General features: G+C 42.3%; 1 protein-coding gene across 15 annotated transcripts in view; it reads left to right on the top strand.

Annotated features, from left to right (window-relative positions):
• NDST2 (N-deacetylase and N-sulfotransferase 2) overlaps nt 1-26,837 on the top strand; it is a 193,975-nt gene that overhangs the window by 147,144 nt on the left and 19,994 nt on the right. For 14 of the 15 annotated variants that reach the window (XM_053305003.1, XM_053304994.1, XM_053305001.1 and 11 more), the window contains 5 exons: nt 1,485-2,884; nt 16,928-17,015; nt 17,122-17,276; nt 17,562-17,804; nt 18,414-18,542. In XM_053305003.1, the coding sequence (XP_053160978.1) occupies nt 1,892-2,884; nt 16,928-17,015; nt 17,122-17,276; nt 17,562-17,804; nt 18,414-18,542 (1,608 nt within the window). In that variant the 5' untranslated portion in view covers nt 1,485-1,891. The remainder of the gene's footprint in view (nt 1-1,484; nt 2,885-16,927; nt 17,016-17,121; nt 17,277-17,561; nt 17,805-18,413; nt 18,543-26,837) is intronic. The other variant, XM_053305007.1, reaches the window with a different exon arrangement.

The following is a 26,837-nucleotide window of genomic DNA, read 5'->3' as shown; positions in this document are numbered from 1 at the left end:
CACATGCTCAGGAGGCACCAACATTCCATAGCTGAGCAAATTCTGAGACAAATTAGATAATATCTTATTTTTCATTTAAAATCAGTCCTGCCAATAGGTTTATAAAATTTAATAGCCCATACAATATTTTACAAATATTTTATTTGTAAATACAGTATTTACAAATATTTTACAGTCTGCACATGGTTATGTTCCATCATTTGTGTCATACTGATGATCTGATCAGTAACCTTCTCTCTCCCTATTTACAAAAGCTTCCCAGCCTGGGAGCAATTCTTGCTCTAATCTGTTTACAAGCCAGTTTTAAAATTATTGTGCCACAGTCTACCATGTTAGAGGGGGAAAAACTGATGTGGCTGTAAAAGGGTATATTTTTTAATGAGGAAAACCGCTTCAACGTAGCCTTGTTATATTTGAAATCACCTGTATGTATGCCTGTAGCCACATGGCTATCCTTTTCTGAACTTCTGAGTTAGCTATCAGGTTTCCTTTATTCTCTGCTACATTTTGTACACTTGCCATCCTTGCAAATTGGGGTCTAATGTTTGGCACCCTGGTTACTTGAAAATCTTGGCCAAATTCCCATTTTTACATGCTTATTAGCTGTTCTCAAGAAACAAGCCCTTTTACAGTCACATCAACTTTTCCAGCTCTGTTGTGGCATAAGTACATAAGAACAAATGCTTCTTCCCCCACATTTTCTAACACCCTCTTCTCCACTGTTCACACATTTAAATAATTTCAGAGGGAATTTAATCTTCTAATAAAGCTTATCCTGAAATTGTTTTGTTTTTTTTAAAGATTTCATCAAATCATATATTTACCATAATAGAGATTTGCACAAACTTGGCAGTTTTCGTTAAATCTTGACTGGGCGAATAAAGGATTGAAATGAAATTCCATTGGTCTTCGTTTCCCTTGTCATAGTTCTGAATGGTGGCAGGCAGCTGGAAAGGGAATGTCTACAGATTTATATCATGGGTCAAGGAGATGTTCTAGTGACTGAATAGATCATTATGGGAAATTTGGTTTTCTCTGAGAGAAGGTCTTATTAACTTTTTTCTATACTTTTTATTTTTCATTTTTGCAGCAATGTACCAAATACAAATATAATACTTCAGGTTCTTTAGATTATTACTTCACTTAATCCATTTAGAATATTTTTAAATACAGTTATAAAATAAAAATCATTTTCAGCCTTTCAGTGTATTAATTTGACCTCCTGCTTTGTGGGTCAAGGAGCCCTATAAACTTTAATAGCTGTTCATATCAAGAGCCAATAATTGACTTGTTCCAAGAACAAGTTGCATATTCATGCCAGATGTGAAGAACTCTCCAGTTCACAGCTCCCTGCAAACAAAATGATGATACTGTATTCTAATTGACAGACACAGATCACCCACTATACTACTATCCATTTGTCTCATCGCAGAAAGCCCCTTTGTTTATCTGTCTCTAATAAGTAATTTCTTTCTTAATTGCAGTTTACCTTTTGAAGGTGGCCATCATGTGACTGGCAAGCCGGCTAGCTGAGGCAACTCTTCAGATTGTGAAGACCCCCATCTCCAATGGCTGGCTGATTTGTGACTGAAGCCAAGGAATTAATAATTGTATGATCATCCTCCTCCCAAGGACTCATCTGAGCCAGAGGAGAAGCAGATAAGGCAGCACGCAGAGGAGCAATGGGACTTGAAAGCCATGGTTACTTGAGATAAATGGCAGATCTCTGGGAATCTAGTCTTGTAGCTGCTTGCTTAAGCTTTATCCCTCTCTGTAGCCCACATTTCTTCTCTGTGAGCTACCATTGGCTCTTCCAGTGGTGGCGTTGGAGACATCAAAAACAGCTTGGTTTGTGCCAAGCTTGAGGAAGGGGTAAGCCCCCCGCCTCACCATGATTCAACTGTGGAAAGTGGTGAGGCATGTGCGACAGCTAGAACTCCACAGATTGATTCTATTGCTCATTGCCTTTAGCCTGGTCTCCATGTGTTTCCTGGCTTACTATGTTACCAACAGCCCCAAAATTAAGGAGCCACCCCCATTGCCCTTTAGTGATTGTAGCAGCCAGCACAGGATTCTCATCCAGCCTCAGGCCAGCTGGAGGCTTACAAAATCAGTGGACAATTCACGCACAGACCCTGTGGTGCTAGTCTTTGTGGAAAGCATTTATTCTCAATTGGGTCAGGAGATTGTGGCTATCTTGGAATCCAGCCGGTTTAAATATAGGACAGAGATTGCCCCTGGAAAGGGGGATATGCCCACTTTGACTGACAAGGATCATGGCCGCTATGCTCTTATTATCTATGAGAACATCCTTAAATATGTGAACCTGGATACCTGGAACAGGGACCTGTTGGACAAATACTGTGTTGAATATGGAGTGGGAATCATTGGTTTCTTCAAGGCAAATGAGAACAGCTTGCTTAGTGCTCAGCTCAAGGGTTTCCCCCTCTTCCTACATTCCAACCTGGGATTGCGAGACTATCACATCAACCCCAGTGCCCCACTGCTGTATGTGACCCAAGCTAATGAGGTGGAGCAGGGCCCTTTGCCTGGCGATGATTGGACAGTGTTCCAGTCAAATCATACCACCTACGAACCTGTGTTGATGGCCAGCACCAAGTCATCAGAGTCGATCCCTCACCTGACCACCCACAGAGCTCTGCATGCTACAGTGGTGCAGGATCTTGGTCTGCATGATGGCATCCAACGGGTCCTCTTTGGTAATAACCTCAACTTCTGGCTGCATAAGCTCATCTTTGTTGATGCCATTGCTTACCTGACTGGCAAGCGTCTTTGTCTGACCCTCGACCGCTACATCCTTGTGGATATTGATGATATCTTTGTGGGCAAAGAGGGCACACGCATGAAAGTGTCCGATGTAGAGGTAAGGTTAGCCAAATGCAGATGGGTACATAAACACGTTCAAATCCCAAAGTGCCCAAACCCCAGGTGCTGTTCCTGATGCTTGTGAACCTAATATGGAAAAGCAGCCTCTGCAAACATGATACACACTCTCTTCATTGAAAATATAGGAAACTGTCAGGGCACATTCTGTTGGTCACAAGCAATGAAATAATGTGGGTTTCCCCCTTCTCTAATATTTGAGAACATTGTTAAGTTTGGGGGAAATAAGGTTCTCCTCTACCTTTTTGATGATGCACTCCCACCTACCCCTCATGATCAGGTCTGGGGACATGCACGAGTCCTGATATCACAACATCCTGTGTTTCCCTGCCAGTGGTAGCTGATGAAGTGGCATTGGAATTGGGAAATACAGATTGTCAAGGTATGGCTAAGTTCGATTAGCCATTACATAGGTAAAAGAGGAAGAGGTAAGCACACCGCTGTCATTTTCAGTGACTTTACATTGTGCTTATTCATGAGAGATGGTAAGTTGAAGAGGGCAGTGTGTTGATCCTTGTTAAAGCACTTAATCACACTGGGCTTCATAATGTCTTAGACTAGGCTGAAATCCATAGATCTCTGGGACCTGATACAGCTGGCAAGTGGCCTGTCATGCTCAGGGAATTCATCCAAGGGCAATCTGCTAGCTGGCAGAAGCACAATGCCTACAGGACATGATGCACTGGTAACTTTGGCTGGAGCCAAGGCAATGCACTCATCAGGAAGTCAATGCACTCTGCAGGGGTCAGGAGTAGGGAGTGGAATCACCAGCAGATTGTAGATGGGGATAAGGGTGGAAAATGGAAGTGGGGAGGCTGGGCAAAGAGGGCAAGAGGAAATTTAAATGCAGCAGTGCCAGGGATGAGGATGGATAGACAGAATGCCTGTGATTCCCCAGTGAGGAAGCAGGCATAAGGGGAAAGCTCCACCAGGGCTGGAGAAAGCAGCCCACTCTGAGACTATAGCCACAGAGCCCCAGCCAGAGGCTCACCCATCCTGAGTCTTTACAGCAGACTTTTTAGGGGGCAAGCTCCATTGCACTCATAGAACTTGTTTCCGAGTAACCGTGTACAAGATTAGACTGCATTTCTTTGACAGTGGTGAGTAGTGTGTAATCCTCAGTGGTGAGTATTGTGGATCCTCACTCACCACTGTATGAGGGTTGATGCCAATAAACCTGAGTGAAGTGGCATCTGCTTTGTATTTGCTTGCACAACAGCTCATAGCTTGAGGGTCATGCTAAGTGGTTCGTCACCACTGAGGTGCCTCCCCATACCTGCCCAGATATGGTTTTTGATGATGTGGAAAAGTCTGATCTGTCATGACACCCACTTCACAAGAGAGTTGATTTGTTTGCTAGTCATTATTTTTGAAGTATATGGAACAGAACTGCAGCCTTGGCTTTGATATCTTCCCTTGAAAAGTAGTTTCTCTCAAAAAAATGTTGGGAATAAAGGATACTGGCTGACAGGATGAGGAAAATTATTCAAAACAGTCCCATTGAAGTTAAAAGGACAAGTTTAGGCAATGCCTAACTTGTCATTTGAATTTCATTGGGACTGCTTGCAGTCCCAATGACTCAGCCACTGATTCTTCCTGGACAGCTCCTGCTGTTTTTCTTTTGTCTATATTGACTCTGGTCATCTTTGGCTGGAGCTACTGCACAACAGACAATTCCCCTGCACAGAGGAAGTGGTCCAGTGGTCCACAAACCTGGTTGCCAGTTCATCCTTTCTACTCCAACAACTGCCTGAGCTGGATGCTCTACACAGTGATACCTTTCCCAGAGGTTTTTCTTTCTTTCCTGAATTGCAGGCAATTTGGATGAGTGAGGCAGCCTGTCCCTCTTTGCCACCCATGTTGGAAAGTGGGTTTCAGCCTCTTCTTTCCTTCTTCAAAGCCATGTATGGAGAGGGAGAAGACCCTGCCTCTGGAATGTTCATTGGGCTAAGAGGAGAGAGAGATAGTTTCTATGACCTTTCATGGTGCTTTGGAAAAGGAAAACTGGGGTGACTAGAGTCCCTCTCAGAGCTTTCCCCTTTTCCAGCACCTGGTAGAAAGTGACCTGACTCTTCCCCTAACTCTGCTACTCATGCCGAGGAGGAAAATGTTGGTGGCGACCACAGATGATTGCCTACTTAAGCCAGTGCAAATTTATGGACTCTTATACAAGTAGAAAAAATGAATATGTGAAACGGACCAAAGAAGGATGCAGTAAGAAAGGTAGAAGTCCATATATATATATATATGGGTTAGGGTATATATATATATATTTTTTTTCTACAGATAGTAAAGACATTCTCTAAATGATGACTTTGAGTCTAATTTGTTACTTCAGGCATTGGAAAATCCTAATTGTAGTCCTGTGTTTATCAGTAAAAAACTCAAATCGCTGATCTGTTTTGCTACAACCAGGGCAGTACCTCAAAACCATGTAAGCAACAGCCCTGTTTACCTCTGGAAATTACTCAACATTCTTGGGTAGCAGGCATTGAAGCATTAGCCTTTTAAAAACGCACTTTTGTACTATATATGTTTTGCTTCCGTCATCCAAGTTAATTTAGAGTGGCATTCTCCGAAATGCCCTGGCAGTCCCTGGCCGGGATGACACCCACTTCGCTTCACACGAAACACCTTCAAGGCATTCTCTTCTTACTGTAGGGAACATAGAAGATTTATCTAGTGACTGTAAAAACAATTTCAGACCAGTTCATTGTAAAAGACATTTTGTTTAGGGTTTAGCAGGGTGAAATGGAGCAATAATCTGAGATCAGTAAAACAGAATTTCAAGCAAAGCAGATAAAGCTCAGATTTATCCATTTAAAAGAGCCTCTGTGATTGCAGAGTCAGAGGTTAATGAGTTTTCATATTTTTAAAATATGAAATAATTTCATGGGTTTATTGTTGACTTTTCAGAGGGAGGTGTGGGGGGACATTTTCCAGGAATAAAACAGCTGGTCTTTTTTCCTGACATTTAACCTGAAAGAGAGTCAAGGCTGTTACCTCAATACCAAAGCAAGTTTAAATGCTACAGATCCTGCTGCCTTGCGTCCTAAAAGAAAAATAGATTGTGTGCTGTTGAGGGAAATCATTTTGGCAATAGCATCTGCCCTTAGTGCTGAGTACACCCCTACACATATGTGTGCATGTACACACAAGCGCGCGCGCGCACACACACACACACACACACACACGTATAATAGAAGCACAATATGCCTGTTCAGACAGTGGGTGCAGTAGTTTTGTCAATCCTCTCTTTTGTAAGGAGTGCATTGGGTTAAGCCATGTGTATGCACGCACGTACGTATGTACAAACATGTATGGATGGAAAGGGAGAAAAAACAATCCGGAAATGAACCAAAAAGCCTTGTTTGGCCTTTCTCCTTATATCTGTTACTATTTTCAGTTATCCATAGCATTATAGACTTTGAAGGAATTTCAGTGGATTTCATCCATCCTGCCTCTAAATTTCATCCATCCTACCTCTATCTATGTGTGAAAGGACTTGCTTTCTTTATTAATCATTTAAAGAAATCTAAACTGTCCACCCTCTATCTCCCTGCAATAGTAGTTTTTGTTCTTAATTTTAAAAATCCCATGTTTAGTGAAAAGGCAGATAAATGAGAAGCATATATTTTAGAAAAAAGGGAACATGTGCACGGTGTGTTTGCCTCATGAAAGGGACTAGCCTCGTTCTGTCTCATTCCCGTTACTTTTGAAAACAGTGAAGGAGCAGAGTGAACAGGAAACATAAGTGCCTCATGTTTCCTGTCTTGACTTGTCTCTGTTTTGTCCCAAACACCCCTTTGTGGAGTATTCAAGCTATCTCTGCGATCAGGAACATGCATGTCAGAATGCGAGTCATGAAAATCCTATTTGGCACAAAAAGAGAAGTGCAGAGACCAGAAGCTTGAGCTGCTTATAAGTTCTGCTTCACCCACATCTCACCTTCTGAGCTGGCATATTTAAGGCCAGACATTACATTAAGTACATCATTGGCCCTGATGCTCTTACATCTTCTTTACTAAGTAGAGAAAATAGCCTTGGGGAGGCAGATCAGAACTGGTGGGGCAAAGGTGAAAGTCCCCCTCTCCCATTCTATAGTCCCAGTCTGGATCTCCCCCCACCCACGACTAATATTTATTTAAGAAAAGTTGAGCATGTTGGCACCAATGACACTTTTAGTGTAAAGTGTAATTTATGTTAGTTTAAGCAAGAGCAAAGTCAAGGACAGGGATGATCTTGGAAACTGAGGCATTGTCTGTAAAAGCTGATACAAGGTAGTCAAATATTTTTGAGAGCCAATGGCGAAAAACCTGGGTAGCCAGGTACATTGTCTTTTTGGCTTCCTAGTTGATTATATTAGTAATGATGAAAGTGTTGTATTGACTAGTCCCTTCTCTTTCTTATCTTCTCACCAAACTTTAGTAGCAATAGGAATCTGCCTACTCAACTTTCTTTCCTCCTCAGATTCAGAAGATGGAAACAGTGGTCACCATATCCTAGTCAAATATTTATCTATTATATTCCACTTTTAGTAAAGCAACAACAATGTAGCCTACAAGAATCAGAAAATACATTTTAAAAAATCCTAAACAAAAATTAAAACAGCAGCAACAATGAAACTACAGAATGAAACAATAACCAAAAGTATTCTGGAATAAAAAGGTTCCTACTTAAAGAGTGAGCCAACCAGATCTCTCTGTGGGAGGGTGTTCCATACAGTGCTGCCTACAGATGTAATTATGTATGTATGTATGTATGTATGTTACATTCATATACCTCCCAAACGGCTCTGGGCAGTGCACAGCAGCAAAAAAACCAACCTATAAATCAGTCCTTTAAAAAATCATTATAAAACAATTTAAAACTTTTTTTTAAATAACAACAACAACAATTAAAACATTTAATACAGTTTAAAAACTCCAGAAGGCCAGGGTTTGAGATTTTCTCACTTTTTATTTTATTTGTTAATGACAACTGATTATGTATCTGCTTGGTACTTAAAGATGTAGACTCAATAAACATTTTCAATTAGTAAAGAGCTGTAGAGGTTTAGGATTCTTCCGTAAGTGGGGCTAGCTGGTGATAGTGGGGCTGTCTATAATACAGTTGCAGCTGCCATAACAAACAAGGTTGTATAGGATTCATCAGCTGACATATGTTGTCATAGTAACCCAAGCTAACTTTAAATCTTCCTTAGTGCACAAGAGTGTTAAGCCTCTTAGAATCCTCTCTCTCTCTCCCTCCCTCCCCCCCCCTCTCTCTTCACTTCCCTTCATACCAATCTAGCATAGTAGGAGTCTATCTGCTCAACAATATTTATCAGACAGATGAGAACTGCAGATGTGCAAGTACTATGACTGAGGATGCCAACATCAGGAAGTGCTCTTAGGGGCTACATCTTTTTATTTCTGTATTCAGCTTCCAGTGTAAGGAGTTGGCCCTGTCCCCTACCCCCACATCTGTTTCTATACACATGCTTGCCACTTTCTATTTGATTCCCATTTCTTACTGCAAGGCATTTGAAGTGTTATACATTGCATTCCTGTCTAAGAATTGGCCAGAACAACTTCCCCAAGCTTTTTTCCACAATATTGAGGACTGCAAATGTGTTACTGCATTAAAGCTGGGATACAGAAATGGGTTTTAGATGTTGGGCCTCAATCACAATGTATATGGTGAATACATGATGACATAATAAGGGTGTGGGATATTTAGCTCCCCAGTGGTAGCATGTGAAATTAAACAGAATGCACATTGGTTAGCATAGGAGATAACAGCCAATACAGAGGCCTGAGGAACTGAGCTGCTTCTGGTTCGAGGAACTGAGTGTGTTGTAATAAGATGATGCAATGGGAATTCTATTGTCTTGGTTGAAAAATCCTTACTAGATAAGAGCTTGATAGAGGAGAGGAGATCTGGTCTTGTGGTAGCAAGCATGACTTGTCACTTTAGCTAAGCACCCTGTTTGCATATGAATGGGAGACCTGATGTGTGAGCACTATAAGATATTCCCCTTAGGGGATGGAGCCACTCTGGGAAGAGCAGAAGGTTAGAACATAAGAACAGCCCTGCTGGATCAGGCCCAAAGCCCATCTAGTCCAGCATCCTGTTTCTCACAGTGGCCCACCAGATGCTGCTGGAAGCCACAAGCAGGAGTTGAGGGCGTGCCCTCTCTCCTGCCATTTCTCCCCTGCAACTGGTTCTCAGAGCCATCCAGCTTTTGAGACTGGAGATGGCCCACAGCTCTCCGACTAGTAGCCATTGATGGACCTCTCCTCCATGAAGTTATCCAAACCCCTCTTAAAGCCATCCAGGTTGTTGGCTGTCACTATGTCCTGTAGCAGAGAGTTCCACAAGTGGATCACGTGTTGTGTGAAAAAGTACTTCCGTTTGTTGGTCCTAGACCTCCTGGCAATCAATTTCATGGAGTGACCCCTGGTTCTAGTGTTATGTGAGAGGGAAAAGAATTTCTCTCTCCAAATTCTCCAAACCATGCATGATTTTGTAGACCTCTATCAGGTCTCCCTGCAGTTGTCTTTTTTCTAAGCTGAAAAGCCCCAGTCTTGCCTCATAAGAAAGGTGCTCTAGGCCCCTGATCATCTTGGTTGCCCTTTTCTGCACCTTTTCCAGTTCAACAGTATCCTTTTAAAGATGTGGTGACCAGAATTGTACACAGTACTCCAAGTGTGGTCGCACCATAGTTTTGTATAAGGGCATTATAATATTAGCCATTTTATTTTCAATCCCCTTTCTAATGATCCCTAGCATTGAATTTGCCTTTTTCACAGCTGCCGCACATTGAGTCGACACTTTCAACGAGCTGTCCACCACAACCCCAAGATCCCTCTCCTGGTCAATCACCGACAGCTCGGATCCCATCAGCATATACTTGAAGTTGGGGTTTTTCATACCAATGTGCATCACTTTACACTTGCTAACATTGAACTGCATTTGCCATTTTGTCACCCACTCCCCCAGTTTGGAGAGATCCTTTTGGAGCTGCTCACAATCCGTTTTGGATTTCACTACCCGGAAGAGTTTGGTATCATCTGCGAATTTGGCCACATTGCTACTTACCCCTGCTTCTAGATCATTTATGAATAAATTAGAAAGCATCGGTCCCAGTACAGATCCCTGGGGGAGCCTACTTTTTACTTCTCTCCATTGTGAAAACTCTCCATTTATACCTACCCTCTGTTTCCTGTCTTTCAGCCAGTTAGCAATCCACACATGTACCTGTCCCCTTATCCCATGACTGCTAAGTTTCCTCAGGAGTCTTTGATGAGGAACTTTGTCAAAAGCTTTTTGGAAGTCCAGGTAGACTATGTCAGCTGGATCACCTTGATCCACATACTCGTTGACACCCTCAAAGAAGTCCAAAAGGTTGGTGAGGCAAGATTTACCTTTGCGGAAGCCATGCTGGCTCACTCCCAGCAGGGCCTGTTCTTCTAGGTGCTTTACAATTTTATCCTTGAGGATGCTTTCCATCAATTTGCCTGGAACGGACGTTAGGCTAACTGGCCTGTAATTTCCTGGATTGCCCCTGGGTCCCTTTTTGAAAATCGGTGTTACATTTGCTACTCTCCAGTCCTCTGGTACAGAGCCTGATTTCAGGGATAAGTTGAAAATTTTAGCAAGGAGGTCGGCAATTTCACGTTTGAGTTCTTTGAGGACTCTTGGATGGATGGACTTCTCTGCAACCTCCATATCATTTAGCTTCTCATTTAGGGTGATAGCACATCCCCAGTAGCACGTTTCCTTTCTGGCCTTGTATAGTCACCCACAAGGTTTCTGTGGAGGACTCCAGTTCACCTAGGTTTTCAAGCTTGTTAGATTCTATTCCTTCTTTAACATACAGTGCTACCCCTCCTCCAAGGTGCCCCTCCCTGTCCTTCCTATAGAGTTTATATCCAGGGATAACAGTGTCCCACTGGTTCTCACTGTTCCACCATGTTTCTGTTATGCCCACTATATCTGTTATCAACCAAGCACTCCGTATTCCTCATTTTGGAGAAGTTTCCTCTTCTGAAATTCAAAATGTCCATGTTAGACATCCTTGGTGATTCTCTCCTCGCATGTATGCTGAATGTGATGGCACTGTGGTCACTGTTCCCTAAAGGGTCGATGACACTGACGTCACGCACCAGGTCCTTGGTGTCACTCAGAATTAGGTCCAAGGTCGCCTTCTCTCTGGTCGGTTCCATGACCAACTGTTCTAGGGCACAGTCATTTAGTGTATCTAGGAATTTGACCTCTTTGTCCTGACCTGACTGTGAACTTACCCAGTCTATGTGTGGGTAATTGAAGTCACCTATAATTACAGCCCTGCCTCTCCTTGACGCCTCCCTGATTTCTTCCTGCAACTCCCAGTCACTGTCGGCATTTTGATCCGGAGGGAGATAGCACATCCCCAGTAGCACGTTTCCTTTCAGGCCTTGTATAGTCACCCACAGGGTTTCTGTGGAGGACTCCAGTTCACCTAGGTTTTCAAGCTTGTTAGATTCTATTCCTTCTTTAACATACAGTGCTACCCCTCCTCCAAGGCGCCCCTCCCTGTCCTTTCTGTAGAGTTTATACCCAGGGATGACTGTGTCCCACTGGTTCTCACTGTTCCACCATGTTTCTGCTATGCCCACTATATCTATTTCTGCGTTAGCAACCAAGCACTCCAGCTCACCCATCTTGGCTCGGAGGCTTCTGGCATTGGCATATAAGCACCTATACTCTGAATCTCTCCCCTGAAGTATGCTATTTTTAAGACTCTTTGACCTGCTGGCACAGGCTCCCGTCTGCTCTTTATGCGGTTCTGCACTGTCCCCTTCTGTTTTATCTGAATTCATTGCACCCTCGCACTTTAAGGGATGGCTTTTGCCAAACGGGATACTGCCCAGCTCCTGTCGGCTATTCCCCAGGTGTCATTTTAAAAGCTGCTCTGCAACCTTTTTGATTTTAAGCGCCAGCATTCTGGTTCCATCTTGGTTCAAGTGCAGCCCGTCCCTTTTGTACAGGCCTTGCTTGCCCCAAAATGTGTCCCTGTGCCTAACACATCTAAACCCCTCCTCCCGGCACCAACGTCTCATCCACGCATTGAAACCCCTCAGCTCTGCCTGTCTCACTGTACCTGCGTGTGGAACAGGTAGCATTTCTGAGAATGCTACCTTGGGGGTCCTGGACTTCAATACACTACCTATCAGCCTAAATTTGGCTTCCAGGACCTCCCGACTACATTTCCCCACATCGTTGGTGCCAATGTGCACCACGACAGCTGTCTCCTCCCCAGCACTGCCTAGGAGCCTGTCTAGACGCTGCGTGATGTCCGCAACCTTCGCACCAGGCAGGCAAGTCACCGTGCGGTCAACACGCGGGTCACAAACCCATCTCTCTCTACCTCTAATGATCGAATCACCCACTACAAGGAGGCCCCCACCCCCCAGAGGAGTATCCCCCGTGCGAGAGGATATGGGCTCATCATCCACGGAAGGGGTCCCTTCTAAAGGAGCATTTCCCTCTTCCTCAGACTGATGTCCTTCTTGCCCAAGACCTTCATTCGCCCTGACAGCAGAGGAGCTACTAGTCCTGGAGTGGGATGCCTCTATCACATCCCTGAAGGTCTCGTCCACATGCCTCTCTGTCTCTCTGAGCTTCTCCAGATCTGCCACCTTGGTCTCAAGGGAATGGATTTGTTCCCTGAGGGCCAGGAGCTCCTTGCACCGAGCACACACCCGTGACTTCTGCCCATAGGGCAAATAGTCATACATGTGGCACTCTGTGCAATACACTGGGAAGTTCCCCTTCCCCTGCTGACTTTCTATCTTCATACTGTTTTTGTTGGCTTTTTATAGTATTCAGAGATAGTTTATTGTAAGTAGTTTATTATCTATTTATTAGAAGGATAGGTCTCAGCTGTAATGGTCAGCTATTTAACTGTCCAAACAGCCTTTCCCAAGAATATGGGGGATACGAGGGAGGAATATGTACTTACGTTCTCTTCTCCACCAGCCTCCTTGTGATCCAAACTCCACTGCACACTTCCCGTTAAACTCCTGCAAAACTCCTATGTCCTGTTTGCTATCCCTGTTCACTATGCTCTCAGGCCTTAACTTATTTTGTAGAGTAGCCTTCCAACTCTTCAAGGTCCCAAAGGTTTCAAGTTCCCCAAAGGTTTCAAGTTCCCCCCCTGGCTTCTCCATGATAGGGCTCAGAAAAATTACTGCCTGCAACCTTAGAGAAGCTGCTGCCAATCTGTGAAGCCAATACTGTGCTAGATAGACCAATGGTCTGACTCAGTATATGGCAGCTTCCTATGTTGATCTCAGGAAGGAAGGATTAGCCAAAAAATAAAAACCCACAAAACTTTGGAGCTAGAAGCTAGAAGACTGAAATCTAGAGTCTTTATTTTCCTGCTTTAAAAAGTAAATTATCCTGGAAATATTATAATCAGATAATTATATTCAGGGACATATTGAGTAAACTGCATACATGTACCCACACATACATACACACACACACACTCTCTTTCTCTCTCTCTCTCTCTCTCTCTCTAGTCCGGTTGCAGGATTTGTGTTTCCTTGTCACAGAATTAGGGATGTTTAAACCACACTCCTGATCCCAATCATCCCATGAAATTGGGTTTAATTTGGAGAGCCAATGTGGCTGCAGTGGCTCAAATTTGAACTTGGGAGGTAGAAAGCCTGTGTACCAAGTCAGTGGGTGGCCCTGAGAACACTGCTTTCTCTCAATTCTAACCCAGCTCACTACGTTGTGTGTTTTTTGTATATACATTTTTAAAAGTGTTGATATTTGCAATGAAGTTTCTCAATCATACAGTAATAAGAGATGGCAGTTTCCTATGTTCCTAAGAGATGCTATGCTGAAAAGGTGCAGTTCCTACTCTCCTGCTAAATATAAGAGAACCACCACTTGAAAGGTGCCTCTTTGCCCAGTTAACAGGGGAAGCTTAAAATGCTATGAGGAGTTTCTGCTGTGGAAGATTCTGCACATGCCTTGTGGTGAAAATGAAACAGGCAAGTGCAGAGAAGTCCACCCTCTCAAACTGAAGAAACTAGAATTTATTAGAATTCTGGAAAGAGTGCATTTTAGCAGGCTGCATTTCTGTAGGTGTTGAAGCAACATCCTTCATGCACTTGACTTTATTTAAAAAATGTTATGACAGTGGTTCATAATCGCCATTGGCCAAGTGTCAGAACACACACACACCCCTGCACCGTCCTGTCTCTTGTACCATCTCTTAGAGCTCATCTGGAAAGAGAGTAGGAGATTGCTAAAGTCCATGAGCATAGAAGAGCATAACAATTGTTGAGATTGTTCTCCTGCAATCACAGATGATGTTTGGCCAACAAAAACAATCCCCTCAAAGCTGTAGTCCTGTGCATGGAACAACCCATCCATCCATTTGAGAATTAGGGTTATGCAAAGTCACTGCATTTGTGACTGCATGGGGCACACACTGATTGGCCATTTTAGTGGTTATTCCATCCACTGCAAAAACTGTATGCGAGTACTGACACTTGCATGTGATCTGTGTGGTCTCTCTGCAGTGATACTAGCATTTATTCTAAGCCTGTTGATGGAGATCACCTCCTTCTTCTTTGTGAAGTTGGTGATATATTCCACTTTTAAAAGCTATTAAAATGTAAACAACTACCTAAGACTTGGACATCAGTGTACCAAGTAATTCCTGATTTCAGTTGCACACCAGGTGGGCTCACAAGAACATAGCAGAAAAGAAACTGCATCAGTGACTCACAGTAAGGACCTAGGAGGCAGACAGAAATGAAGAGGGAACCCCTTTTGTTTTGGTTATGTTCCTGGTTGCCTTGTATCCCTAAATGGCAGTTTGTTTGGATGTTCTATGTGAAATATCTTGGAGATATCTAAGGGCAAGATCAGAATTGAAGAGTACCTCCTGTTACAGATGTCACAGTGTGGACTGGAGCTGTGTTCATTGCTTTAGAAAACAAAGTTTGATTAAAATAATCAAACTTTTAAAATACAGAAATATGTGATTTAAAAGTAAAATGCATTTAATATACACAGTCACAGTTCCCTCATCATTTCTTATAAATACTTGTATTTAAATAGAGCTCCCTTGGAATTTAGTGGCTGCTTCTCATATGTACTAGTAAAAGAAAGGGTTTTTAATCATTGCAGTTGGCTGCTCTTCAGCATAGTTCTGGTTTTTTTTGGGGGGGGGGAGGGTTGGTTAAGAACTTACTGAGAACATTTCTGTGAAATATGTTTTACAGCTGAATTTTGGACACTATGTAGTTCTAATCTCAGTTGGAAGTACCTACTATCCATTATTAAAGCCCATAAAATGCTATCCTTTATTATGCTAGGACTGTATTCTGTATTTCAATTTATATTTTATTACAAGGTTTATACTTTTTTAAAAAAATATAAGACCAAAACAGAATAGCCAAATGAAATAAACAAATAAAAATCAAATTTTGATTTCAACTCTATCAATTACATAGATTATTTCTTATAACTGTCTGTAACAAACAATTCTAGCTAGCTAAACAAATGCCATTATCCACTATTCTTCATTATCCACAAACCCTGCAATGATAAAATAATCCATTACTGTTCTACTTGAGCTCACAAGCCATTATTTTTGAGTTCTAACATCACATTCTTCCTTTGGGACTCTCAGAGCCCCTGGGAAACATGGGTGGGGTGGGGTTCCCAGGCAGTCTTCCATCCAGGAGCTGGCTAGCTGAAGACCTGCTTAGCTTTAACAAAGCAGAGCACTATGTTGCTGAGACCATTTTCTGAGCCTCTGGTTTCATTCATTAACGTACACAACAACCTATATTATGTATGGGGCAAGGGGTACCAGTATGAAATAGTGACTTACCCAGGGCTACTCGGGCTTAAATGATGTGTTACACAGTGTTCCATGTGAAGGTAGTGAGTCGAGGCAGAGGGCCTGCAGGCAGAGACACAACTTGCTTTAACCCTTCCCTCTCTGATCACTTTAATCTCACCCACCTCAATAAAGTCACCCTCCTCAATATGGTTTTTCACTCAGAGATGGAGAGAAGATAGAAGGTCCTTTCCCACTCCTCTTGTCTCGCTGCAGGTTAAAAAGCAGCTTAGGGAAGGTGATTTTAGGATGAAAAATAACCATAAGGGAGAGGGTTTTAAAAGGAGGTAATAATTCCTCATATCGGGTATATGCATAGTCCCGTTTTTAAATACTATGTTGAATATGGGGCTGCCATGCAATGCTGCTTACTCCTATGGTCACTGTGCATTCAGTTTATACAGTTTGCCAAGCATGTTAACAGACTTCTTAAGAAACCACTGTTTGTGCATGGAGATTTCATCTTTCATTTCTGAATGGGAGTTCCTCTCCTGTAGGAAACTGTAATGTGTGAAACAGCCAGTAGGGCAGAGTTGAGCTGGGTTATAAGGTTTGGGGAGCATTCATTTAGTTTACCTGAGCCTTGCAAAGCTGTATGACACCCACAAACAGCTTATATAGCAGATGGAAGGGCACAAGCTCAACTGAGAGACAGGACAATGCAAGTATATAAAGCCCAGGTCACATTAAGTGGGATTGTTTTTAGGAGCTATATACACTATGAAATGCAGGATGTTCCCATGTTGACTTTCCCTTGAGCCGCTGCAGGTTTCTGTGCTCCCCTCTTTCAAGACAGGTTTACTGATTGTTTTGAAGCTGTGACTGGTGGAGGAATTCATTGTGGTTTCTTGGTTGACACATTGGAACCATGCAAATCTGTATACCCCATGCAATGTTTGGACTCCTTCAGAATGGGATTATGAGCTTTCCTGGAACATAGTTATTTTGCATGCTATGTTCTGGGACTTCAGTCTCCAACCACAGAGCCATAGACTGGGGGGGGAAGCCACTTCCTACATAGTTTCTTAAAACTCTTTCCAAACTGAATGGACAAAGTCCAAAAGAATTCTACTGAAAAACTGACTCAGACTATATTTCTCCTCAACTCAACCCTGCCCCCACTTACAGGCTCTGCTGAACACCCAGAACAAGTTAAGGACTTTAGTTCCCAATTTCACTTTCAACCTGGGATTCTCTGGGAAATTCTACCACACAGGTAAGCTCTTTGCTCTTGATGGCTGCATTGTCTATTCCTTCGTGCTGTCAAATGAGTCAACAGCCCTTTCCTCTGTTTCCTCCCTCTTCTTCCCATTGTCCTCCAGGTACAGATGAGGAAGATGAAGGGGATGACATGCTGCTGAAGCACAGGAAGGAGTTCTGGTGGTTCCCTCACATGTGGAGCCACATGCAGCCACACCTCTTTCACAATGTTACGGTTCTGGCTGAGCAAATGAAACTCAACAAGCAGTTTGCTCTGGTAAGGGACAACTCATTGGGAACATTCCAGCCCAGAACTGGTTTGGCGCCTGGCCACTGCTGATCCAAACACCATCCAAGTTATCCTGTGCCAAGTGAGCACATTGTGTGGAAGTCCCCCTAACTGGCCATCTGGATGTGATTTTTACTCTTCACAAGCAATTAGCTAGCTTAACTGCATTGTGCCCTAAACTTCACTCCCTACTTCCTGTTTACTTACTTTCTGTGTTTGGATTTATATTTCACCCAATTGCCAGTCATCATGATCTTCCCTTCTTTTTTTCAGCACACTGCTAGTAAAGAAGTGAATAAACAGATCTTAAAACGTGTGTTCTGCTTCCAGGAACATGGGATACCCACAGATTTGGGTTATGCAGTAGCCCCTCACCACTCAGGGGTTTATCCTGTCCATGCACAGCTCTATGAGGCATGGAAAGCTGTCTGGAGCATCCAGGTGACTAGCACAGAGGAATATCCCCACCTTCGACCTGCCCGGTACCGACGAGGATTCATCCATAATGGGATCATGGTGAGACAATGGAAGCTCCTGTTGATTATCTGAAGGCTGACCTGAGACTGTGGAGAGAGAATGAGTTAGCCAGTGGGCACCAGCTCTTGGGTATTAATCCCAGTGTTTTGAGTACCAAGCTTTCCTGAAGCTCAGAAGAAAAAAAGAGGGGCCATTTAGGTCAAAAATCAGCATTGCCTCTAAGAAATCACTCAGACGAGTGTAAAATGTACAGTATGTGGGATTTAAGGTCAGGAAATTTCCAATGATTACTCCGGCATGGGCTTCAGATTGGGGGTGCAGATTGTTCCCGTGTTTTGTTTTAATGTGTGTTAATAGTTAGTATTTATAAATAAATCAAAGTCAAAATATTTGGCAAGGCACCACCTCAGTTTCAACAATCTCCTTCTCCTAGAGAGTAGGAGCTTGAAGAAAACAATCTTCTGCCAAGGCATTACCAGTCACCATGCTCACTGGCATAGTGGTTTTCAGAGCTGGATAGTAAAGATCATGTCAGAGCCATCAAACCCCTTTGCTCTCAGCCCTGCCTTCTGCCTTGTCTGTTCCAATTGCTGGCTGCCTTGATCCTTCTGCCAATTCAAATATTTCCTTTCCCTCTGGCCCACCCAGGTGCTGCCTCGACAGACTTGCGGTCTTTTCACTCACACCATCTTCTATAATGAATATCCTGGTGGCTCCAAAGAGCTAGACAAAAGCATCCGTGGTGGTGAACTCTTCCTGACAGTTCTCCTGAACCCAGTAAGTGTTGTAGTGCTGGGCCCCAGTGTTTTGTGATTCCCAGTTTGCTTTGTGTTGTGATAGGCAAAAGCAGTTTGGCAGCCAAGCAAGTGCAATCCATCCAATCTATGTTGATGTTTTCATTATATTTCTGATGTGCTTATCAAAAATATGAATGTTAACATCTTGGAGTTACTGAGCTTTTAAAAAAATTTTTTATTGGCCATTGTAATTCTTGTCCAATATACAGTGCCCCCCACCCCTGCATTCTTAGATTACAGATTACATTGATTATACATTGTGATCAAATACATTTTAACAAGACATGAAAGTGTGGAAAACTGGTAAAATGTGGAACAAATGACAGATTTTGGTCAAACTATGGAAATAAGCAAATTCAAACTCAAATTAACTGTGGAAAAAACAGAGGACATGACCTGCATATGTCTCCATCCCCCAGCAAATGCCAAAATTTACCTTTGCAAAGGAGGAACTGACAGTGGAGAGGGCTGCCAACAGTAGGAAATGGTAGTTTCTAAAACTCCCCATCACAAGGATTGGAATGGAAAGTTGTTACTTTGTTTCAGCAGCTTAAATCTTACTTTTCTATACATACGAACACTCAAAGCAGCTTACAGGGTTTTAAAATTTTTCAATAATATGTTAAATGAAAATACAAAGAGGATCTGAACCACAAATGCATATATATGGGAAATCTGATGAAATATGTCTTCCTCATAATGGCTTTTCTTTCTATATTTGGTTAACATAACAGTTTGATAAAAGTCTGACTGTTTATAAAATACTTAAAGCAGCAATATATTTTCCTCACTATCCTGTTCAACATTGTTTCATCCCAACAACCCTGTAGCACAAAAAAAGAAAAGAAAACAATGGAACAATAATAGTAAAAACAAACAATAGTCAGAGCAGTGTTAAAAGTATTAGTAATGAAAATGTCCTCCTTTTATTCAGGTTTAATCTTGTTATTTGGAGGGCAATGCAGCCAAGAACGCTGTATGTACAGGACCAGGGAGATGCCTTTTACTGAGAATGTTAGAGCCATAACCCTAAAAATAGCACTGATATACTAGTAAAGCAGGATTCTGAGAGTTCTTATTGCACTGCAGTATATTTTCCACTTCCTCCTCTTTCATGGAGACATATATAAAACTGGTGTTCACACTTCAAACAGAATTATGTTGTGATTGTGAGGTATAAAGTTTCATTGTAATCTCTCATTTCTGAAGTGGGATATTGCAATATACTGTGTGTGACCCCTTTAAAACAAAGGGGGCTGTCAAAAGGGTTTGAACTTGAAATGGGGAATTATTTGATAGAAGTATGTATCCACATTTCTTTACATCACAACAAGATGCTACAGTCAATGTCAAATATGCAAATTATGCTAAAGGCCTCACTTTGCTTGACCAACACATATTTAAGAGAACTTCTTAATGAACCCTGCTGCCTATTAAGACCATCGGTGGAGGTCCGGTTGCAGTTATCACCGGTTCATTTGGTGGTGACCCAAAACCAGGCCTTCTCTAGTGTTGCCTCAGGACTCTGAATCACACTCAAATGAAATCAGAATCTCCCCATCTCTAGTTGTTTTTGAACAACTTTTGAAAACACACCTGTTTTATCAGGATTTTCGTTTATGATGTTTTGAAATTTTAAAATTGTATTGATGGAAATTTTATTTTTATGCGATTTTAGGTTTTAGTTGTGGTTGGTTTAAATTTTTGTAAACCACCCTGATATTTTATATTAGGTGGTATAAAAATACGATATATAAAAATAAACACATCACAGTCACCCCTTTTTTAACTTGCTCAGTGATGCCAAGGTGATATAATCCATGTCTGTGACAAGCACATGTGAATTACAAAGGACACAAAAAGTATTGGACAGACACCATTTCCTGGATTGTGTTTTTTGGGTTAAGCTAGCAAGCCTAGTTTGATAGCAAATGATTATTGATTTCACTTCCCTCAAGGGTTCCCTCAGTGATTGTTTCATGTAATATTAAAAATTAAAATGGATGGACTTTACTTCACAGTTAACTTTTAAAAAAGAGATGTTTTGCAATCATACTAGGAGGTGACTTTGGGATACAAAAGCAGGGGCACAATTTTCCATAGAGCTTCATGCTGCTGTTGCTTGCCTCTGTGTTCCCTGGTGTGGACATGTCAGTCTCTTCTCACTTGACAGGCATCATGATGGATGTTCTTCCCCTGCCAGTTTGTAGCTCCCCTGCTTGCCATTCAGAGGGCTGGATGAGGGTGGGTACAAGATTCTAGACCCAGGAGGCTGCCTGAGACCTCGTTCTCAATGATATAGTAAACTTGTGTCTGAATTGCTCCACTTCAAACTGCAGGTTTGGGGGCTCACATCATTGAAAATAAATATGTTCTTCATTTAAAAATAATAATAAATCCAGAAAAACAAAACAAACCAGCATGGTACTTAGAAGGATTCCAGTATAGCTGGTATTCCTGACATACTAATTTTCAATGTGCATGGATTTTTTTTCTATATAGAAGATTATTCCATCATGCAACCCTCCTCCCAGTTAACTGAAAATTAAAATGCTGTGGCTGAAATTCTACCCGCTCGAATACGATGGTCTGAGAGGGTAAGGGGTCAGGTTGCCTCAGTCCTTGAGCTGGATTTGTTGCAAAATGCACATATTGCAGTGTTGGCAAATGATATGACAAATTGTATCTTAGATCATTATGAAAATTTAATTCAGGTCTTAAGGTCGATTTTGGTATCATTTAGTAGAAGGGATGTTATAAATGTAGCCCATTTGGTCTAAAGAATGTTTTGATCAGAAATGCTATAATGCAAAGAAGGAACTTACTAGGCGTTATCAAACTTGTAGAGAAGGTTCAGCAAATCCTCCTCCTCAAGAGCTTTTGAACTAGAAAAAGAAATACAAATTGTTGTTAAAATCTAAAAAGATATATGCCTTAAAAGCATCATGGCAGCAGTTGATTGCTACAGCACACCTAAAAAAATTCCTCGGTTTTCAGGCAACTTATTAAAATGCAACCATCTTATGGTCTGTCTCACTCAGTTTGTCATATTCCACCTAAAATGTGGGAGGATTATTTTTATAATTTGTATGCTGCAGAAGAGGTTGATAAATTTATTCTTGAGTTAGACAGGGATTGTATACCACATTGGCCGCTGGTAACAACACCCACAGTAGTTTCCCTGGGGCAGCAGTTTAAAACAGGCAAAGCCCCTGGAAATGATTTGATAAGAGTTGAGATGTACAGGTGGACATCTGTGTTGGTCTCTCTTTATTTATTTAGCTATCTGTCATACTGTATTTTTATACCGATATTGTTTCCAAATATCATAAAGCTTTTCCACTAGCCCGTTTAGATGCATTGTGTACAGCTGTGCTTGAGCGAAGATTTAAGAAGGTTCCATATGTAGAGTGCCTATGTCCGTGCAACAAAGGAAAAAAATTCACTCACTCATTCATTCAACCCTCCTCAACCTGCAGTCTGAACTGCTCACAGAAACATTTTACTGACTATTGAGAGTTGGCTGTGCAGCCAACTGTGACGATTTTCTTGCAGCCTCTTACCTTTTGTCCTATACATCTGACTGTGAATCCTCCAAGACTGTTTGGACTAAAGCATTGCAAACTGTGTGGTGTTGCGGTGCTTTTCTCCTTTAAAAAAAAATGCACTTGAGTGTGTGTGTGTATGTGTGTGTGTGTAAGTAAAACTTTCTAGTTTCCTCTGTTCTTCCTTCAGAAAATTCTGGGCTGGCAAAACTGTTCTGCCGCCTTTTCTCACAAATATTTCCAGATGTACTGGACAACCTTAGCTACTTTGGGCAACCTTTGCAGAGGAAACGGCTTCACAATTCTCTTCTCCTTCCTCACCTTTTTGTTATCTATGAATTGGCAGTGTGCTCAGACCTTCTTAATGTTATCATAGAAAGAGGATCTTTTTGATACTCCCAATCTGTTGTTGTTGGCTCAGTGTGTGTGTACGTGTCCCTTACCTTTCCCAAGCCTGATGCTTCCTTAAAGAGAGTTCAGTGAGCATTTTACTATGACTGAACAACAGTGTCCCCTCTAAGGCGTGCACATGTGTGTGCACTCAGAAGTTTTTGGATGTCCGCTCAGTAAATTTTAGATCTCACTCAGGTTGAATCAGGAAGGCCCCACTCTCAATGCACATGTGCGCACACTGCCTTGATACTGCCGCCCAGAACAAAACTCAGTCCGCACACAGGTGAAAAAAATAGAGGGAACAATGCTTAACAGCTAATGTCAAAAAGGACATCCTGTTTCCCCAGCTGAATGTCTCTCCTCAACACTTTTTTACTTCTAGTTTGTGCCATCTGTCCCCCTCTCCTCATCTCAGCAATTGCTCTGTGTCAGCAGACTGCTCTGCTGGCCAATTACCTTAATGTTCTCCCTCCTTTCTACTGGTATCTTTATCCCACTATTTACAGAGAACCAAGTAGGCTCTCATCACTGATCCATAGCAGATGCTTCAATCCCTTTGAGCATGTGTACCCATGCAAAAGTTGGAGTGTGTGTAAGTGTAACTCTACAGTATAAACACAGGATGTTTGCTCTCTTGACTAGCCTTTATGTCAAGGGAGGCTAGTTCCTTCTGTTCTAAGGCAGGCAGCCATCACATGCCTTTCGTGACTTTTTGTGAAGCAAGACCTAGGAGCTGTTTGAGTGCTGCTTCCAGTTCCCTCTGCACCAGAGCTTGTCACTGATTCATTTAAAGTTACCTGTTTTAATTTCTGGTTGCAGAGCTGAGATGGGTGTGCTGTTGTTTCCTCTGTGAGCCACCCTGAGTTGTGAGATACTCTGATCTCACTTAGGAGCACACTGCTCTTTCAAGGTAGGCTGCCACCACTTGAGTACAGATCTAGAGTTACCAACAAGACTCAGACACAGCTTCAGAGAACCCTAGAGTGGTCTGGCTTGAGCAGGGCTGCTCAACTTCGGCCCTCCTGCAGATGTTGGCCTACAGCTCCCATAATCCCTGGCTGTTAGCCACTGTGGCTAGGGATTATGGGAGTTGTCGTTCAAAAACACCTGGGGGGTGGAGCCTAAGTTGAGCAGGCCTGGGCTTGAGACTTCCTGACACAGCACAGTCAGAAGCTACAGAACCCAGCTCTAGACAAACAGTACATTTTTTAAAAGGGTTAATTCTGAAGATGACAACATACAGTAGCACAAGAACCGAGCACTGGCACATGAGGAAATGATTTGCAAAGATTCCACCAGAACCGCTTAAAACCAGACTGAAGCTACTTCTAAGTATATGTTTTATTTGAAAAGCTAGAGTTGCACACAATAAAGACATTAGGGAAAGGGGGGAAAGGGAGTATAGAAAGATACCCAGGCATTGAGAAAGCGGGGCAGGAAACAAAACTGTAGCTAACTAGCTGATACTGAACTTCACCTTCAGTCAGTAGTTAGGCACATCCTTAGCTGAAGGCGTGTTAATCCTGCAGCATCTCCATTTGTACACTAGCCTGGTGGGTGGAATTTGCTTGCACTTTTCTTAGGCTAGATTTAACCATTTATAGGGGAGGAAGGCTCTCTGCTTTTCCAGAGATGGGTAGGCCTTAGGTACAATGAGAAAGCTTGTCTCACCTCTGATCCATCCTATGCCCCAGCCAACTTGAATTTAGGGTCTGAATTTAGGTTGAATGTTGAACCTTCAAACTTAAGGTTCCTCCTCCTAAATGGGTTTTGACTTACATGGTTAAAGGTGTGTTTGAACTGCACTGATTTTCCTTTGTTACCAAAGGGATTAAGGGTGTACCTGCATGGCTGAATCCACTAAATAAGAAAAAGTAAAGTACTTATTCAGAGTGGTTCATGGGGAATCAAAGTGCCAGATGCTCTTGTGGCACTCTTGAGATAAGCCTGAGATCTGTGGTTTGTCACGCATACACTGAGTGCTTGTTACATACATCTCTAAGAGGAGAGCTGGTCTTGTGGTAGTGAGCATGAGTCGTCCCCTTAGCTAAGCAGGGTCTGCCCTGGTTGCATATGAATGGGAGACTTGATGTATGAGCACTTGAAGATATTCCCCTTAGGGAATGGAGCTGCTCTGGGAAGAGCATCTAGGTTCCAAGTTCCCTCCATGGCTTCTCCAAGATAGGGCTGAAAGAGATTCCTGCCTGCAACCTTGGAGAAGCCGCTGCCAGTCTGGGTAGACAATACTGAGCTAGATGGACCAAGGGTCTGACTCAGTATATGGCAGCTTCCTATGTTCCTGTCTGTTGTAAATCAAAGACTGCATTTGGAGTGTGCAGTCTTGAGTAAATGTTTTTGGACTGCAATTCCCATAATCCCCAGCCACAGTGGCTGAAGGCCAGGGATGATGGAAGCTGTAGTCCAAAAACAAGAAGTTACCCATGACAGAGTGAATGATAACAGCTTTGCTCAGCATTGGGATGTTGACAGAAAGGAAACAGTTGTGGGTTACTCAGATGAGTAGAGGTTAAGATCATATGCCATGAAATCAGATTATTATTATTATTATTATTACATTTATATCCTGCTCTTCCTCCAAAGAGCCCCGAGCGGTGTACTACATACTTGAGTTTCTCCTCACAACAACCCTGTGAAGTAGGTTAGGCTGAGAGAAGTGACTGGCCCAGAGTCACCCAGCTAGTATCATGGCTGAATGGGGATTTGAACTCGGGTCTCCCCGATCCTAGTCCAGCACTCTAACCACTACACCACGCTGGCTCTCAGATGTTAGTGACTAATGACCATGACTATCATTGTCATGAGATAGCCAGACATCAACAGTTAGCTCTAGGTCACCAGAAAGATATGAAATAACTGCCTCAAGACGTTTTGCAGCCATTCTGGCATGTATCGTTAATTGCATGATATTAATATATGCCATTGATTAGAGAGTTAAATATAACTCTTTATTAGAACTGTAATTATCTATATTTTTCATATTATCTAATATTTTTCATTATCTTATATGAAAGTATTATGTAGTAGTTAACTTAGCACTGGGCAGGAAGTGATAACTTCTAAAGTATTTTAAAGCCATGTGAATTGGGGAGGAAGTGGTAACTTTTATTTTAAAGCCATGTAAAGCATTTCATGCATTATTCTAAGAAAGAAAAATTCATAAGAGTTTGGGTTATTTAAATCTAAAATTTCAATATTTCCATTCTCTGGCATGGGGGTGGGGGATGAAAACAAAAAGGTTTTTCTATTTTCTTCTGTTTTTATTCTTTGAGTTGTCATATCTTTATTCAAAAGTATCTAAACTGATCTACAAGGCTGGTCTAGTTCCAGTTATTGAGTGACTCTTGATTCCAAAGGACTTAAAATTGTTTACTGTGGCTTCTTTGGCCAAAATTCCTGTCTGTGTGAGGGAAATGGGGGATGTATTTATCGCTTAAGCTAGAGATATGATTTCCCCCTGAAACAGCACTAGGTCCAAATAAGATGGGAATACATTGTGCATGCCAAAAGGTGCAGCATTGTATGCAGAGAAACCACATCATGGCCAGTATTTACTTACTAACTTACTACCTTTTTAGGTAGCCTTTCTCCCTTGACAAAGGCACCCAAAGCGGTTTACAATATTAAACAGTACACCAGTACACATGGTACAGCCCCCACACAGAGTCATCTAAGGTAATGTCTATGTGGCAATCATTTCTTGTGCTTCAGTTCTCTCTGAATAGCTGGGGGAAGTAAATTCAGGATTGCTGCAAAATGTCTTGCATTCCAGTCAAAGAACCAGAAGCTATTTTCCATGGACTAGAATAACATGAGGGAACCCAGGCTCAGTTCTGGGAGGAAGTCCTTGTTAATATGAGGAACAATCTCCTTTCCTGCACATAGGGATATAGGAAACCAAATCCTCCCTCCAAACATGTGGAGAAGCATTCTCAGGAGACTGCCACCTCCTAAGTGGAAGACATTTTTTCAAAGCCCTGCAATGAAAATCTGGTGCACTGAGTGAACGATCACCTCATAATGCTTAAGTCACTTTTTCCCTTCTGGCAATCACTTTAAAATATTTTAGCACTAGGATGGAGGTGCTGCTAAATTGAGTTGAATGATTTGCTTCTGATAGCTCCTGGGAAGTCTCCCCAGCTCAGCCTCTCTAATGCTGCACTGTGTTCATTGGTGCAAAAACACCACAGAACTGCTAAGTCAGAGCCAGAAAGAGCTCATGACGGGAAGTGACTTGCAGCAGGCAATATAGCACTCTTATGCTGGAGTCTCCCAAATGTAGGATTCTTGAAATTTGTCCCCAAAGGCTGCTGGGCCTC

The sequence above is a fragment of the Hemicordylus capensis genome, chromosome 3 (genome assembly GCF_027244095.1).
Source record: "Hemicordylus capensis ecotype Gifberg chromosome 3, rHemCap1.1.pri, whole genome shotgun sequence".
NCBI lineage: Eukaryota > Metazoa > Chordata > Lepidosauria > Squamata > Cordylidae > Hemicordylus > Hemicordylus capensis.
Note: the sequence above shows the minus strand (reverse complement) of the source record. Positions and strands in the feature narration are given on the sequence as shown.